This window comes from Procambarus clarkii, chromosome 21 (assembly GCF_040958095.1).
Source record: "Procambarus clarkii isolate CNS0578487 chromosome 21, FALCON_Pclarkii_2.0, whole genome shotgun sequence".
Lineage (NCBI taxonomy): Eukaryota > Metazoa > Arthropoda > Malacostraca > Decapoda > Cambaridae > Procambarus > Procambarus clarkii.
Window position 1 is genome coordinate 26,146,840 of NC_091170.1, and position 15,921 is coordinate 26,162,760.

The window sequence follows — 15,921 nt, forward strand, 5'->3', positions numbered from 1 at the left end:
TCTCCCCTCCTCCATCACTGCTCCCTCCTTTCCTCCATCATTGCTCTTCTCCCTTCTCCATCACTTCTCCCCCCTCCTCCGTTAATGGTCTTCCCCCTCTTCCATCACTGCTCTCCCTCTCTTCCATCACTGCTCCCTTTCCTTCATCACTGCTATCCCCCTCCTCCATCACTGCTTTCCACCTCCTCCATCTCTGCTCTCCCCCTCCTCCATCACTTATCTCCTCTTCCTCCATCACTGCTCTCCCCTATCCTCCATCACTGCTCTCCCCCCTCCTCCATCACTGCTCTCACCCCTTCCATCACTGCTCATCCACCTCCTCCATCACTGTTCTCCTCCTCCTCCATCACTGCTCTCCCCCCTCCTCCATCACTGCTCTCCCCTCTTCCATCACTGCTCTCCCCTCCACCATCACTGCTCCCCCCTCTTCCATAACTGCTCCCCCTCCTCCATCACTGCTCTCCCCCCTCCTCCATCACTGCTCCCCCTCCTCCATCACTGCTTCCCCCTCCTCCATCACTACTCTCCCCCCTCCTCCATCACTGCTCTCCTCTCCTCCATCACTGCTCTTCCCTCCTCTATCACTGCTCTCCCCCTTCTCCATCACGGCTCTCCCCTCCTCCGTCACTGTTCTCCCCTCCACCATCACTGCTCTCCCCTCCTCTATCACTGCTCTCCCCTCCTCCATAACTGCTCCCCCCTCCTCCATCACTGCTCTCCCCCTCCTCCACCATCTCTGCTCTCCCCCTCTCCACCACTGCTCTCCCCCTTCCTCCATCACTGTTCCCCCCTCGTCCATCACTGCTCTACCACATCCTCCATCATTGCTCTTCCCCCTCCTCCATCACTGATCCCCCCTTCTCCATCACTGCTCTTCCCCCTCCTCTATCACTACTCCCTCCTCCTCCATCACTGCTCTCCCCTCCTCCATCACTGCTCTCCCCCCTTCTCCATCACTGCTCTCCCCTACTCCATCACTGTTCTCCCCTCCACCATCACTGCTCTCCCCTCCTCTATCACTGCTCTTTTCTCCTCCATCACCTCTCCCCCTTTTCCATCACTGCTCTCCCCCTCCTCCTCTCTGCTCTCCACTCCTCCATCACTGTTCCTCCGTCGTCCATCACTGCTCTCCCCCTCTTCCATCACTGCTCTCCCCCTTCTCCAACACTGCTCCACTTCCTCCATCACTGCTATTCCCCTCCTCCATCACTGCTCTGCTCCTCCTCCATCACTGCTCTGCTACTCCTCCATCACTGCTCCCCCTCCTCCATCACTGCTCTCCCCCCTCCTCCATCACTGCTCTCCCCCCTCCTCCATCACTGCTCTTCCCTCTCCTCCATCATTGCTCTTTCCCCTCCTCCATCACTGTTCCCCCCTTCTCCATCACTGCTCTTCCCCCTCTTCCATCACTGCTCTCCTCCTCCATCACTGCTCTCTCCTTCTCCATCACTGTTCTCCCCTTCTCTATCACTGTTCCCCCTCGTCCATCACTGCTCTTCCTTCTCCTCCATCGTTGCTCTTCCCCCTCCTCCATCACTGCTCTCCTATCCTCCATCACTGCTCTCCCCTCCTCCATCACTGCTCTCCTCCTTCTTCATCACTGATCTCCCCTCCTTCATCACTGCTCTCCCCTCCACCATCACTGCTCTCCCCTCCTCTATCACTCCTCTCCCCTCCTCCATCACTGCTCCCCCCTCCTCCATCACTGCTCTCCCCCCTCCTCCATCTCTGCTCTCCCCTCCTCCATCACTGCTCCCCCCTCCTCCATCACTGCTCTCCTCCCTCCTCCATTACTGCTCTCCCCCCTCCTCCATCACTGCTCTCCCCTCCACCATCACTGCTCTCCCTTCTTCTGTGTCACTGCTCTCCCCCTCCACCATCACTGCTCTCCCCCCTTCTGTGTCACTGCTCTCCACCCTCTTTCCCTTCTTTATTACTACTTTCCCTTTCCTAAATCACTGCTTTCCCCCTCCTCCATCACTGCTTCCCCCTCCTCCATCACTGCTCTCCTCCCTCCCTCCTCCATCACTGCTCTCCCTCTCCTCGGTCACTTCTCTCTTCCCTCCTCCTTCACTGCTCTCATCCCTCCTCTATCACTGCTCTCATCCCTCCTCCATCTCTGCTCTCCCCCTTCCTCCATCACTGCTCTCCCCCATACTCCATCACTGCTCCCCCGTCCTCCATCACTGATTTCCCCCTTCCTCCATCACTGCTCTCCTCCCTACTCCATCACTGCTCTTCAACTTCCTCCTTCACTGCTCTCCCCCTCCTCCATCACTGCTCTTCCCCCTCCTCCATCACTGCTCTCCCCCTTCTCCATCACTGTTCCCCCCTCGTCCAACACTGCTCTTCCCCCTCCTCCATCGTTGCTCATCCCCCTCCTCCATCACTGTTCCCCCTTCTCCATCACTGCTCTTCCCCCTCCTCCTCCTCCACCACTGTTCCCTTTTCTCCTTCACTGCTCTTCCCCCCTCCTCCATCACTACTCTCTCCTCCTCAATCACTGCTCTCCTGTCTCCTCCATCACTGCTCTCCACTCTTCCATCATTGCTCTCCCCTCCTCTATCACTGCTCTCCCCCCTCCTCCATCATTGGTCTCCCCTCCTCCATCACTGTTCTCCTCTCCACAATCACTGCTCTCCCCTCCTCCATCACTGCTCTCCCCTCCTCCATCACTGCTCCCCCTCCTTCATCACTGCTCTCCCCCTTACTCCATCACTGCCCTCCTCCCTCCTCCATCACTGCTCTTCAACCTCCTCCTTCACTGCTCTCCCCCTCCTCCATCACTGTTCTCCCCTCCTTCATCATTGCTCTTCCCCCTCCTCCATCACTGTTCCCCCCTTCTCCATCACTGCTCTCCTCCTCCATCACTGCTCCCCCTTCTCCATCACTGCTCTCCCCTCCTCCATCACTGCTCTCCCCCCTCCTCCATCACTGTTCTCCTCTCCACCATCACTGCTCTCCCCTCTTCTATCACTGCTCTCCTTTCCTCCATCACTGCTCCCCCTTCTCCATCACTGCTCTCACCCCTTCCATCACTGCTCTTCCCCCTCTTCCATCACTGCTCCCCTTCTTCATCAATGCTCTTTCACCCTCCTCCATCACTGCTTCCCCTCCTCTATCACTGTTCTCCCTCCTTCATCACTGCTCTCCCCCTCCTCTGTCACTGTACCTCTTCTCTTCCATCACTGCATTTCCCCCTCCTCCATTACTGCTGCCCCCTCCTCCATCACTGCTCTTCCCTCTCCTCCATCACTGCTCCCCCTCCTCCATCATTGCTCTTCCCCCTCCTCCATCACTGCTCTTCCCACTCCTCCATCACTACTCCCCCCTCCTCCATGACTGCTCTTCCCCCTCTTCCATCACTGCTCTCCCCCTTCTCCATCACTGCTTCCCCTCCTACATCACTGTTCTTCCCCCGTTCTCCATCACTGCTCTTCCCCTCTCCTCCATCACTGCTCCCCCGTCCTCCATCACGTCTCTCCCCCCTCCTCCATCACTTTTCTCCCGTCGTCCATCACTGCTCTCTCCCCTAATCCATCACAACTTCCCCCTCCACCATCACTGCTCTCCCCTCTTCTGCGTCACTGCTTTCCCCCCCCCCTCCTTCCCTTCTTCATCATTGCTTTCCCCTTCCTTCATCACTACTCTTCCCTCCTCCATCACTGCTCTCCCCCTCCTCCATCACTGCTCTTCCCTCCTCCATCACTGCTCTCCCCCTCCTCCATCACTGCTCTTCCCCAATTCCATCACTTCTCTCCCCCTCCTCCATCACTGCTCTCCTCCTCCTCCATCACTGCTCTTCCCCAATTCCATCACTTCTCTCCCCCTCCTCAATCACTGCTTTCCCCCTCCTCCATCCCTGCTCTCCCCCTCCTCCTTCACTTCTTTCTTAACTCCTTCTTCACTGCTCTCCTCCCTCTATTGTTGCTCTCCCCCTCCTCCATCACTGTTCCTCCTTCTCCATCACTGCTCTTCCTCCTCCTCCATCACTACTCCCTCCTCCTCTATCACTGCTATCCCCCCTCCTCCATCACTGCTCTCCCTTCCTCCATCACTGCTCTCCCCTCCTCCATCACTGCTCTCCCCTCCACCATCACTGCTCTCCCCTCCACCATCACTGCTCTCCCCTCCTCTATCACTGCTCTCCCCCTTCTCCATCACTGCTCTCTCCTCCTCCATCACTGCTCTCCCCTCCTCCATCTTTGCTCTTCTCCCCCCTCCATCACTGATCTTCATCTTCCTCCTTCACTGCTCTCCCCCCTCCTCCATCACTACTCTCCCCTCCTCCATCACTGCTCTCCCCTCCTCCTCACTGCTCCCCCCTCCTCCATCACGTCTCTCCCCTTCCTCCATCACTGCTCTCCACTCCTCCATCACTACTCTCCCCTCCTTCATCACTGCTCTTCCCCTCTTCCATCACTGCTCCCCCTCCTCCATCACTGCTCTCCCCTCTCCTCCATCATTGCTCTTCCCCCTCCTCCATCACTGTCCCCCCTTCACCGTCACTGCTACCCTTTCTCTATCACAGCTATCCCCCTCTTCCATCACTGCTCTCTCCCTCCTCCATCACTGCTCTCTCTCCTCCATCAATGCTCCCCCTCCTCCATCACTGCTCTTCCCTCCTCCATCACTACTTCCCTCCCTCCCGGTCGGCCGAGCGGCAGCACGCTGGGCTTGTGATCCTGTGGTCCCGGGTTCGATCCCGGGCGCCGGCGAGAAACAATGGGCAGAGATTCTTTCACTCTATGCCCCTGTTACCTAGCAGTAAAATAGGTACCTGGGTGTTGGTCAGCTATTACGGGCTGCTTCCTGGGGGGTGGAGGCCTGGTCGAGGACCGGGCCACGGGAACACTAAAGCCCCGAAATCATCTCAAGATAACCTCAAAATAACCCCCTCCTCAATCACTGCTCCCCTCTTCTGCATCACTGTTTTCCCCTCCTCCATCACTGCTCTCCCCCTCCTCCATCACTGTTCCTCTCTTCTGCATCACTGCTCTCCCCTCCTCCATCACTGCTCTCCCCCTCCTCCATCACTGCTCTCCCCCTCCTCCATCACTGCTCTCCCCCCTCCTCCATCACTGCTCTCCCCCTCCTCCATCACTGCTCTCCCCCTCCTCCATCACTGCTCTCCCCCCTCCTCCATCACTGCTCCCCTCTTCTGCATCACCGCTCTCCCCTCCTCCATCACTGCTCTCCCCCTCCTCCATCACTGCTCTCCCCCCTCCTCCATCACTGCTCTCCCCCTCCTCCATCACTGCTCTCCCCTCCTCCATCACTGTTCTCCCTTCCTCCATCACTGCTCTTCCCCCTCTACAATCACTGCTCTTCCCCTCTTCAATCACTGCTCTCCTCTCCTCCATCACTGCTCTCCCCCTCCTCCATCACTGCTCTCCCCTCCTCCATCTCTGCTCTTCCCCCTCTTCAATCACTGCTCTCCACTCCACCATCACTGCTCTTCCCCATTCTGCGTCACTGCTCTCCCCCTCCTCCATCACTGCTCTCCCCGGTCCTCCATCACTGCTCCCATCTGCATCACTGCTCTCCCCTCCTCCATTACTGCTCTCCCCTCCTCCATCACTGCTCTCCCCCTCCTCCATCACTGCTCTCCCCTCCTCCATCACTGCTCTCCCCTCTCCTCCATCACTGCTCTCCCCTCCTCCATCACTGCTCCCCTCTTCCTCCATCACTGCACTCCCCCTCCTCCATCACTGCTCCCCTCTTCTTCATCACTACTCTCCACTCCCTCATCACTGCTCTCCCTCCTCCTCCATCACTGCTCTCCCCCCTCCACCATCACTGCTCTCCCCCTCTCCCCCCTCCTCCATCACTGCTCTCCCCGGTCCTCCATCACTGCTCCCTTCTGCATCACTGCTCTCCCCTTCTCCAACATTGCTCTCCCCTCCTCCGTCACTGCCCTCTTCTCCTCCATCACTGCTCTCCCCTCCTTCATCACTGCTCTCCCTTCCTCCGTCACTGCCCTCTTCTCCTCCATCACTGCTCCCCAACATTACTATCACCGGTGAGGCTCAGATATACAATGTTGTTACACTTGTTTCATTATGGGAAGATGTTTTATCATATTGCAATTCTAAAACACAAGGAATATTACCAAGCAGTTCATGTCGTAACTAGCACAGAGGGTACAGACGCTGGTCTAGGCATGTCTGTTGGTCAGAATATTATTTAAGTCGCCTTAATAATTATCCAGAGGTTGGTGTGCCTTGAGCCCCCCTCCCCCCCCCTAAGCAAAGTGTGGTGTGTTAGTGAGTACACAAACACACAGTTGTGATGGGGACCCGTATACACTGTCTGAAGACATCCCAGTGTGATACTAGGTGCGTTTTGCCACTATCTGACGAGACTTTGGGAGCGTTCCTGGTGCTGGACGTGTACGAGGGGTTTAAGGTGCTCGCTGCGTCGCTGGGTCTCTCGTGGGCTGTTGCTCTAACTACCTTTTTCTCATAGTTGCTGTAACTACCCAGTTCTGAGAGGCAAGTGCTGGCTGTGGTACCTGCTTCAGAGCTGCCATATTATTGACCTGTAAAAGAAATAATATGACAAAAGGATTTTGCCGGAATATTCTGGATATGTTCAAATTAATTACGACCTACAGTGTTGTATGACCAACCTGTCCTCTTAAAAATAACGTCGCTTTTGGCTCGTATGCGCGCTAAGGCCAAAAGTGGATGTAATTTGAAATGAAATCGACTCACAAAAGTGACGTACTGTCCCGTTTTCTATTTGAGTCGTCCGGCCTACTAGGAAAGGTTAGGAGAGGAAACTTTTAATTAACTTTTACATAACGTTTTGAAACTTTATGAGAATTTCCTGCCCACCTAACCTACCTGAGGACCCTTAACTAACTGTTGTTGAAAAAAAAATCTCATATTTAATTTTATTTTTTCTCATTTTCAAATTACGTCCACTTTCGGCCAACCGGGCAAACGGCCACAAGCGACGTTATTTTTAAGAGGACAGGTAGTACACAGCGAAAGCGTTATATCTGAAGACTGTTGCACGCAAAACAGGAAAAGAAAAAGCTACTGGAGTGCAGGCAGTCAATGCCAGAATGCAGGCGGACAATGCGTGAAACGCTGCCTGAATTTTCAGTTGGAAGCCTCAGTACCCCTAAAGGATTCAGTGGAATCCCAGGTTGCATTGTATTTGACCATGTATTGGTGATGTGGTCTATGGTGTGTACTTGGGAGTACAAAGTGAGCGGGTCGAATTCTCTTCTTCGCTCCTAATGATTTTCTCATTGACACAACAAGTTGATGCGATTTCATTGTGAACAGTGTTAACATTTTGAACACTGTGAACATTGTGAACACTGAACAATGTTAACATTGTGAACATGGTGAATATTGTGAACATTGTGAACACTGAACAATGTTAACATTGTGAACATAGTGAACACTGTGATCATTGTGAACACTGAACATTGTGAACACTGTTAACATTGTGAACACTGAACAATGTTAACATTGTGAACACTGAACAATGTTATCATTGTGAACATTGAGAATACTGTGAGCATGGGTAACATTGTTACCCAATGTTACCCATGTTAACATGGGTGAACTTTGTGTACATTGTGAACACTGAACATTGTGAACATTGTGAATACTGTGAACACTGAACATTGTAAACATTGTGAACACTGTGAACATTGTAAACTTTATGAACACTGAACATTGTGAACACTGAACATTGTGAACACTGTGAACATTGTGAACACTATGAACACTGAGCATTTTGAACATTGTGAACACTATGAACACTGTGAACATTGTGAACATTATTAACAGTGTGAACACTGGGAACACTGTGAATTCTGTGAACATTGTTAACATTGTGAACACTGTGAACACTGAACATTGTGAATATTGTGAACACTATGAACACTGTGAACATTGTGAACACTGTGAACATTGTGAACACTGTGAGCATTGTTAACATTGAGAACATTGTTAACATTGTGAACACTGTGAACATTATAAACACTGAACATTATGAACATTGTGAACACTAGGAACACTGTGAACAATATGAACATTATTAATAGTGTGAACATTGTGAACATTGTCAACACTGTGAACACTGAACATTGTGAATATTGTGAACACTGTGAACATTGTGAACACTGTGAACATTGTGAACACTGTGAACATTGTGAACACTGTGAACATTGTGAACACTGTGAACATTGTTTACATTGAGAACATTGTTAACATTGTGAACATTGTGAACACTGTGAACATTGTGAACACTGTGAACATTGTGAACACTGAACATTGTTAACATTGAGAACATTGTTAACATTGTGAACATTGTGAACACTGTGAACATTGTGAACACTGTGAACACTGTGAACATTGTTAACATGGATAACATTGTTAACATTGTGAACACTGTGAACATTGTGAACACTGTGAACATTGTGAACATTATTAACAGTGTGAACACTGTTAACATTGTGAACACTGTAAACATTGTGAACACTGTGAACATTGTGAACACTATGAACACTGTGAACATTGTGAACACTGTGAACATTGTGAACACTGTGAACATTGTTAACATTGAGAACATTGTTAACATTGTGAACATTGTGAACACTGTGAACATTGTGAACACTGTGAACATTGTGAACACTGTGAACATTGTTAACATTGAGAACATTGTTAACATTGTGATCACTGTGAACATTGTGAACACTGTGAACATTGTGAACACTATGAACACTGTGAATATTGTTAACATTATTAACAGTGTGAACACTGAACATTGTGAACACTGTGAACATTGTCAACACTGTGAATACTGAACATTGTGAACACTGTGAACACTGAACATTGAGAACACTGTGAACATTGAGAACGCTGTGAACATTGTGAACATTATTAACAGTGTGAACACTGTGAACATTGTGAACACTGTGAACATTGTAAACATTGAGAACATTGTGAACACTGTGAACATTGTGAACACTGTTAACATTGTGAACATTATTAACAGTGTGAACACTGTGAACATTGTGAACACTGTGAACATTGTTAACATTGAGAACATTGTGAACACTGAACATTGTGAACACTGTGAACATTGTCAACACTGTGAATACTGAACATTGTGAACACTGTGAACACTGAACATTGAGAACACTGTGAACATTGTCAACACTGTGAACACTGAACATTGTGAGCACTGTGAACACTGAACATTGAGAACACTGTGAACATTGTGAACATTATTAACAGTGTGATCACTGTGGACATTGTGAACACTGTGAACACTGTGAACATTGTGAACACTGTGGACACCGTGAACATTGTGAACACTGTGAACACTCTTGACATTGTGAACATTCCTGACATTGTGAACACTCTGAACATTGTGAACACTCTGAACATTGTGAGCATTGTGAACATTGTGAACACTGAACATTGTGAACATTAATAACAGTGTGAACATTGTGAACACTGTTAACATTGTTAACACTGTGAACTCTGTGAACATTGTGAACATTGTGAACACTGTGAACATTAATAACACTGTGAACGTCGTGAACACTGTGAACACTGTAAACACTGTGAACACTATGAACACTGTGAACACTATGAACACTGTGAACACTGTAAACACTGTGAACATTGTGAGCACTGTGAACATTGTTAACATTATGAACATTGTGAACATTGTGAACAAGGCAGCATGAAAGAACGCATTTCCTTTTTTAAAAACACTGTATGGGTCATATTATATGTTGGTCAACTTATAGAAACTTAAATATACATATCACAATATATACACCTTCAGTCACATCAGAGTTCACAACATTGTTTCTGTCTTGCTCCAACAGAGAGAATATCGGAAACGGAGGAAAAACAACTTCAGGAAAAAGTGCCAAGCCAAAGGATGTCGAAAAGGAAAGGCAAGTTAATGAAGGATGCTGTACACGGGTACATCTCCCTCGACCCGCTCTGCGTCGCCATCACCAACACCCCACAGTTTCAGAGACTCAGGTAATAAATAACTTGCATTATGTAAATATTTTTGGAGTGTTAAGAGCATAAAAAATCAGTCAAGTGTATGTGTGCTGGCCTCAGCGACGTGCATCCTTGTTACATCCAATTGTTCTCTCTCGTGCACCTGTATATTCACTGTTTATAGCGTAACTGGGTATGGGCTTCAAATGTTCTATTTACTTAGAATACAACTGTTCTGCAGGTGTTCTACGCTGAATATTCCAGTGACCAATGTTTTTCTTTATCAATTGTTTGCTTGATTCGATTCCATTCTATATTAATTTGGTGGTTTCAAGTATATCATTAATCCCTTTTGGCGATTCATTTTGCCCATTTATGTACATTTCATCATTCGAATAGTTAACTGCGTTCGTCATTTTTCAGGAAAATATCAAATCAGCTTTCGTGATCTATCATCGTAAGAGTGGGTAATGGTTAACTGGAATACCTAAATTATCTGTGGCTGAATGTTCTCTAAAGAATGTTAACATTACAGGGCGAGCCAACACGCACTTTATAATCAGAGTGAAGTCTGACTTGGGTGAAGTAACTATGAAAGACAGCATAAGTATGGTTATGTAACGTGTATAATTATAAAGCTAAGTTTCGTATTTACTTTATTACATCCAATAGTACATATCAATCACGGCTTTAGGATTGTACAGAGTATTACTACAAAAATTATTTAAGCTAACATATTTGCCAATTTAGACACCGCTGAGTTGATGGCTGGAAGCACTTTATGTTACGTCTTAATATTCCGCGTTTGTAAACACTGATCCGCTCTCGTGAACCTATGTACTTAGATTGAAGGTTACATCCTTCGTGGGGGCAAGTGTACATGTATACAACGCTTGACTGCTGTAGAAGGTTCTCCGTCGGCTTCGGCCTTTTTTTGATAAGGAGTTCGGAAGTCTTCTTGGTTTTGTAGAATATTAGACTTCCAAGAAGCACTTCCGAACTCCTTATGAAAAACAGCCCGAAGCCGACGGGGAACCCTCTACAGCAGTCAAGCGTTGTATAAATGTACACTTGCCCCCACGAAGGATGTAACCTTCAATCCAAGTACATAGGTATGACGTCGACCAAGGTGACGAGGCGTTTGACATGCCATCTTCAATCCGGTGCCCCTAGGAATCACATGAGACAAGCCCATGACATCACCCTAACAAGAGAAATGTTGAACAAAAATACCTGTATAATAGACAAAACCCAAGATGCAAGAAGATTACAAATTCTTGAAGCAATTCACATTAGAATAGAACAACCTACCATGAACACCCAAATCACGGAACTATTTACTCTACCCACCATGAGAGTATGGACAAGACCAGATCATAACGATGCCAACACAGAAGACAATGTTCAACATAACAGGCCAATTACACTTGATTAATCTTTGTATGTAGATAGAAGCTGCCTCGTATGGGCCAATAAGCCTTCTGCAGTTACCTCTATTCTTATGTTCTTATGTTTGACCCCACATTTATTCCATATGACAGAAATCAGAAGATACAACTGACGATTTACTATAAAACCAAAAAAACGGCCAACCTACTCATGAGAAACTCTCCAGACACAAAGCAGAACGCTTTAAAAGAGACCAACAACGTCTATGCCTTCAAATGCCCACTTGGGGACTGTAAGCCTCAAAGAACTCAGTATATAGGCAAGACAACAACATCTCTTTCCAGGCGATTAACGATGCATAAGCAACAGGGCTCCATTAAGGAACATATAATCTCTTCCCACAACCAGACAATCACCAGAGAAATCTTAGCAAACAACACAGAAATCATCGATAGATACATCGATAGCAGGCGGCTTGACATCTGCGAGGCACTACACATCAAGAAGTCAACACCAGCAATCAACAGCCAATTAATGCACAACTATATTCTACCCACTTCAAGACTCCGCACCAATATAGAAGCATCAAGAAATATGGGCCAATAGGCCCTTTGCAGTTACTACCATCCTTACCTTCAATTTACCCAATTAATACCCAATTAATACCCATTGTTTTGTGTTCTGTCCTGTGTTGAAAGTTTTGTTCACCTCATCCAAAACTGTTGTAACATATCACCTCACCCAAAATGCGGGTATAAAATGAAAGCTGTTTAAATCATAGCGTAGTAAGAACTCTGTTTAGTGTTTGCAGGTTATAGTTGTGTGTGTGTAAACTAAAAGTCTTTGAAAATGTAATAAATTATTACGAAACGCGTTCAAGTGTCGCGTCAGACTAGAAATAAAAATGAATTTTGGAGAATTGATTTTTCAATTACCATCGGCAGTGAAAAGAAACATAAGAAATATTGAGAAATTCGTGTTAGAATTATTAATCATACTATTTCGGTCATATTTAATAATATATATATATATATATATATATATATATATATATATATATATATATATATATATATATATATATATATATATACTATATATTTACTATATATATATATATATGCTTACATAAGTCTATATTCTTACAGATACCTGAAGCAGTTGGGGGTAACTTACTTCGTGTACCCGGCCGCTGCCCACAACCGCTACGAACACTCTATAGGGTAAGTTTCTCCTTTACCCTTTTACCATGACGTTTTTACGTCTCAAAGTAACTCACACTGTAAGAACAGATTAGTTGAGAGTCTACACGTAAACTTTCACGTAGACACGTGACATGTAGACTCGTAGAGAGTAAGAACAGATTAGTCTGAGAGTAGTGTCTGTACATCAACTGATGTACAGGTTCCTTAGCCTATTTGGCTCTATCATATATACACATGAAGCTGTGTATAGAGCCTGTCTCCACCACATTACTTCCAATTGCATTCCATTTGTCAACCACTCTGATACTAAAAAGGTTCTTTCTAATATCTCTGTGGCTCATTTGAGCACTCAATTTCCACCTGTGTCCCGTAGTGCGTGTGCCACTTGTACTAAATAGACAGTCTTTATCTACCATATTAATTCCTTTCAGAATCATGTATGTGGTGATCATGTCCCCCTTAACTCTCCTGTCTTCCAGCAACATTAGGTTTAATTCCCGTAGTCTCTCTCCTCGTAGCTCATACCTCTCAGTTCGAGTTCCAGTCTGGTGGCAAATCTTTGAACCTTTTACAGTTAAGTCTTATACTTGACTAGACATGGACTCCATGCTGGAGCCGCATACCCCAGGATTTTTTTGACATATGTGGTATACAAAGTTCTGAATGATTCCTTACACAAGTTTCTAAAGGTCGTTCTTATGTTGGCCAACCTGGCATATGCCGCTGATGACCTCCTGATATGGGATTCATGGGACAGGTCTGATATCAACCACCAAGTCTTTCCCTCTCTCTGACTCTTGAAGAATTTCATCTTCCAAATGATACCTTTATCTGGCCTCTTGCTCCCTGCACCTATCGTCATTACACTTCATTTGTTTGGGTTAAACTCAAACAACCTTTTGTTCGACCATTCCCTTCAGTTTATCCAGGTCTTCTTGAACCCTCCAGCCGTTCTCCTCTGTCTTAACCCTTCTCATAATTTTGGCATCGTCAACAAACATTGAGAAGAATGAGTCTATACCCTCCGGGAGATCATTTACGTACATCAGACACAGGATAGGACCGAGTACAGACCCCTGTGGGACTCCACTGATGACTTCACGCCAATCTGAGGTCTCACCCCTCACTGTAACTCTGTTTCCTATTGCTTAGGTACTCCATTATCTACTGGAGTACCTTACCAGTTATTTCTGCCTGTCTCTCCAGCTTATGTACCAGCCTCTTATGGTGTACTGAGTCAAAGGCTTTCCGACAATCCAAGAAAATGTAGTACGCCCAGCCTTCTCTTTCTTGCATAATCTTTGTCACCTAGTCGTAGAATTCTATTAGGCCAGTCAGGCTAGACTGATCCTCCCTGAACCCATGTTGGCGATTTGTCACGAAGTCCCTTTTCTCCAGATGTGTTACTAGGTTTTTTCTCACGATCTTCTCCATCACCTTGCATGGTATACAAGTCAAGGACACTGGCCAGTAGTTCTGTGCCTCTTCTCTGTCAATCTTCTTGTATATTGGGACCACATTAGCCGTCTTCCATATTTCTGGTAGGTCTCCCGTTTCCAGCGATCTATTATACACTATGGAGAGTGGCAAGCAAAGTGCCTCTGCACACTCTTTCAATATCCATAGTGAGATTCCGTCCGGACCAACAGCCTTTCTCACATCCAGATCCAAAAGGTGTCTCTTGACCTCATCTCTTGTAATTTCAAACCCTTCCAAAGCCGCCTGGTTTACTGCCACCTCTCCTAGCACAGTGACCTCACCTTGTTCTGTTGTGAAGACCTCCTGGAACCTCTTGTTGACGTCTTCTCAACACACCTCTTTGTCATTCTCTGTATACTTACCCGTTCTAAGTTTCATCACCTGTTCTTTCACTGTTGTTTTTCTCCTGATGTGACTGTGGAGTAGCTTTGGTTCGGTCTTGGCTTTGTTTGGTATATCATTTTCATAATTTTCTCTGCTTCTCTTCTCAGTTTAACAGACTCATTCCTGGTTCTCTGGCATATCTCTCTGCTTTCTCGTGTTGTGTTTTTTGAAGTTCCTACACACGCCCTTTTGTTCAGTTCCTTTGCTTTCATACATGCTCTATTAAACCACGGATTCTTCTTTTGCTACTCGAATTTTTCCTTTTGTGCCGGGATAAACCTGTTTACTACCGCCTGACACTTTTGGGTGACATTGTCCATCATGTCTTGTACAGACTTAGCTCTGAGTTCTGTGTTCCATGGTATATCTCTTAGGAAACTTCTCATCTCCTCATAATTCCCCTTTCGGTACTCCAGCCTATTGTTTCCTAGTTCTGTTTGGTGGGAGATAAATCCTAGCTCTACCAGGTGCTCAAAGATCAGTACACTGTGATCACTCATTCCCAAGACTGCTTCCATCTTAACTTCCCTTATATCCCACTCATTTAGGGTAAATATCAGATCAAGCATAGCTTGTTCATCTTCCCCTCTAATTCTTGTTAGTCCCTTGATGTGTTGGCTTAGAAAGTTTCTTGTTGCCACGTCCAGCAGCTTAGCTCTCCATGTGTCTGGTCCTCCATGTGGGTCTCTGTTCTCCCGATCTATCTTCCCGTAGTTGAAGTCTCTCATGATTAGTAGTCCAGATGCATTTCTTCTAGCAACAGAAGCTGCTCTCTCTAATATGTTAATGGTGGCCATCATATTCCTGTTTGGGTCTTCTGTCATTTGGTGGTATGTTATATATGACTACGACTATAATTTTTTGTCCTCCAATTGCTATGGTACCTGTTATGTAGTCACTGGAACCTTCACAGCCCTAAATAACTATTTCCTCAAACCACAAGAATTTTCTTGCCAGCAGAGCTGCACAGTAGTCCTGTGGAAACACTGCATTTGCTATGATTTTTGTTAGCTTTATTTCTGTGAGTGCTATTATGTCTTGGTTTTCTTCTAGTACACTTTCTCCAAGTTCATTTGTTTTATTTGTACTTCCATCTATGTTAGTGTACAATGCCTTGAAACTCCCTTTCTTCTGTTCCTTCTCATGACCCCTTCTTTGTGAGCGTTATGCTGATGGGGGAAGCTGTTCCATTGGTGTGAGGATTTGTGAGGTGGATAACAGTGTCTCAGAAGATACTGGGGTGAGGGGTCAAGTGAAGGAGGGGGGACAGGGAGGGTATGTAATGAAGGGGAGGGGGACAGGGAGGAAAAGGGGGAGGGGGGACCATGGTGGGAGGGGGGGGGGGAAGGGTAGAAGGGTAGGAATGGGGTGAGATGGGAGGGAGGGTTGGGTGAGCATTTGAGCGGGGACATGCAAGGTTCAGGATAGGGAAGGTTTCTATACAGAGGAGGGTGGTGGAGTTTCCCTCCCCT

At 46.9% G+C, this 15,921-nt stretch overlaps 2 protein-coding genes across 2 annotated transcripts in view; one reads left to right on the top strand and one right to left on the bottom strand.

Annotated features, from left to right (window-relative positions):
* LOC123748274 (deoxynucleoside triphosphate triphosphohydrolase SAMHD1) overlaps nucleotides 1–15,921 on the top strand; it is a 259,172-nt gene that overhangs the window by 17,829 nt on the left and 225,422 nt on the right. Inside the window, exons 2-3 of the mRNA XM_069328220.1 lie at nucleotides 9,866–10,028; nucleotides 12,530–12,604. Coding sequence (XP_069184321.1) covers nucleotides 9,922–10,028; nucleotides 12,530–12,604 — 182 coding nt within the window. The 5' untranslated portion in view covers nucleotides 9,866–9,921. The remainder of the gene's footprint in view (nucleotides 1–9,865; nucleotides 10,029–12,529; nucleotides 12,605–15,921) is intronic.
* LOC138367218 (homeobox-like protein HDP1) lies at nucleotides 8,231–9,091 on the bottom strand. The gene has a single exon (XM_069328624.1). It carries the CDS (start codon nucleotides 9,089–9,091, stop codon nucleotides 8,231–8,233), a length of 861 nt encoding a protein of 286 aa, XP_069184725.1.

What these genes read in the sequence shown, in the direction of transcription:
- LOC138367218 (XM_069328624.1), bottom strand. Translation starts at nt 9,091, where the DNA reads ATGTTCAGTGTTCACAATGTTCTCAATGTTAACAATGTTCACAGTGTT.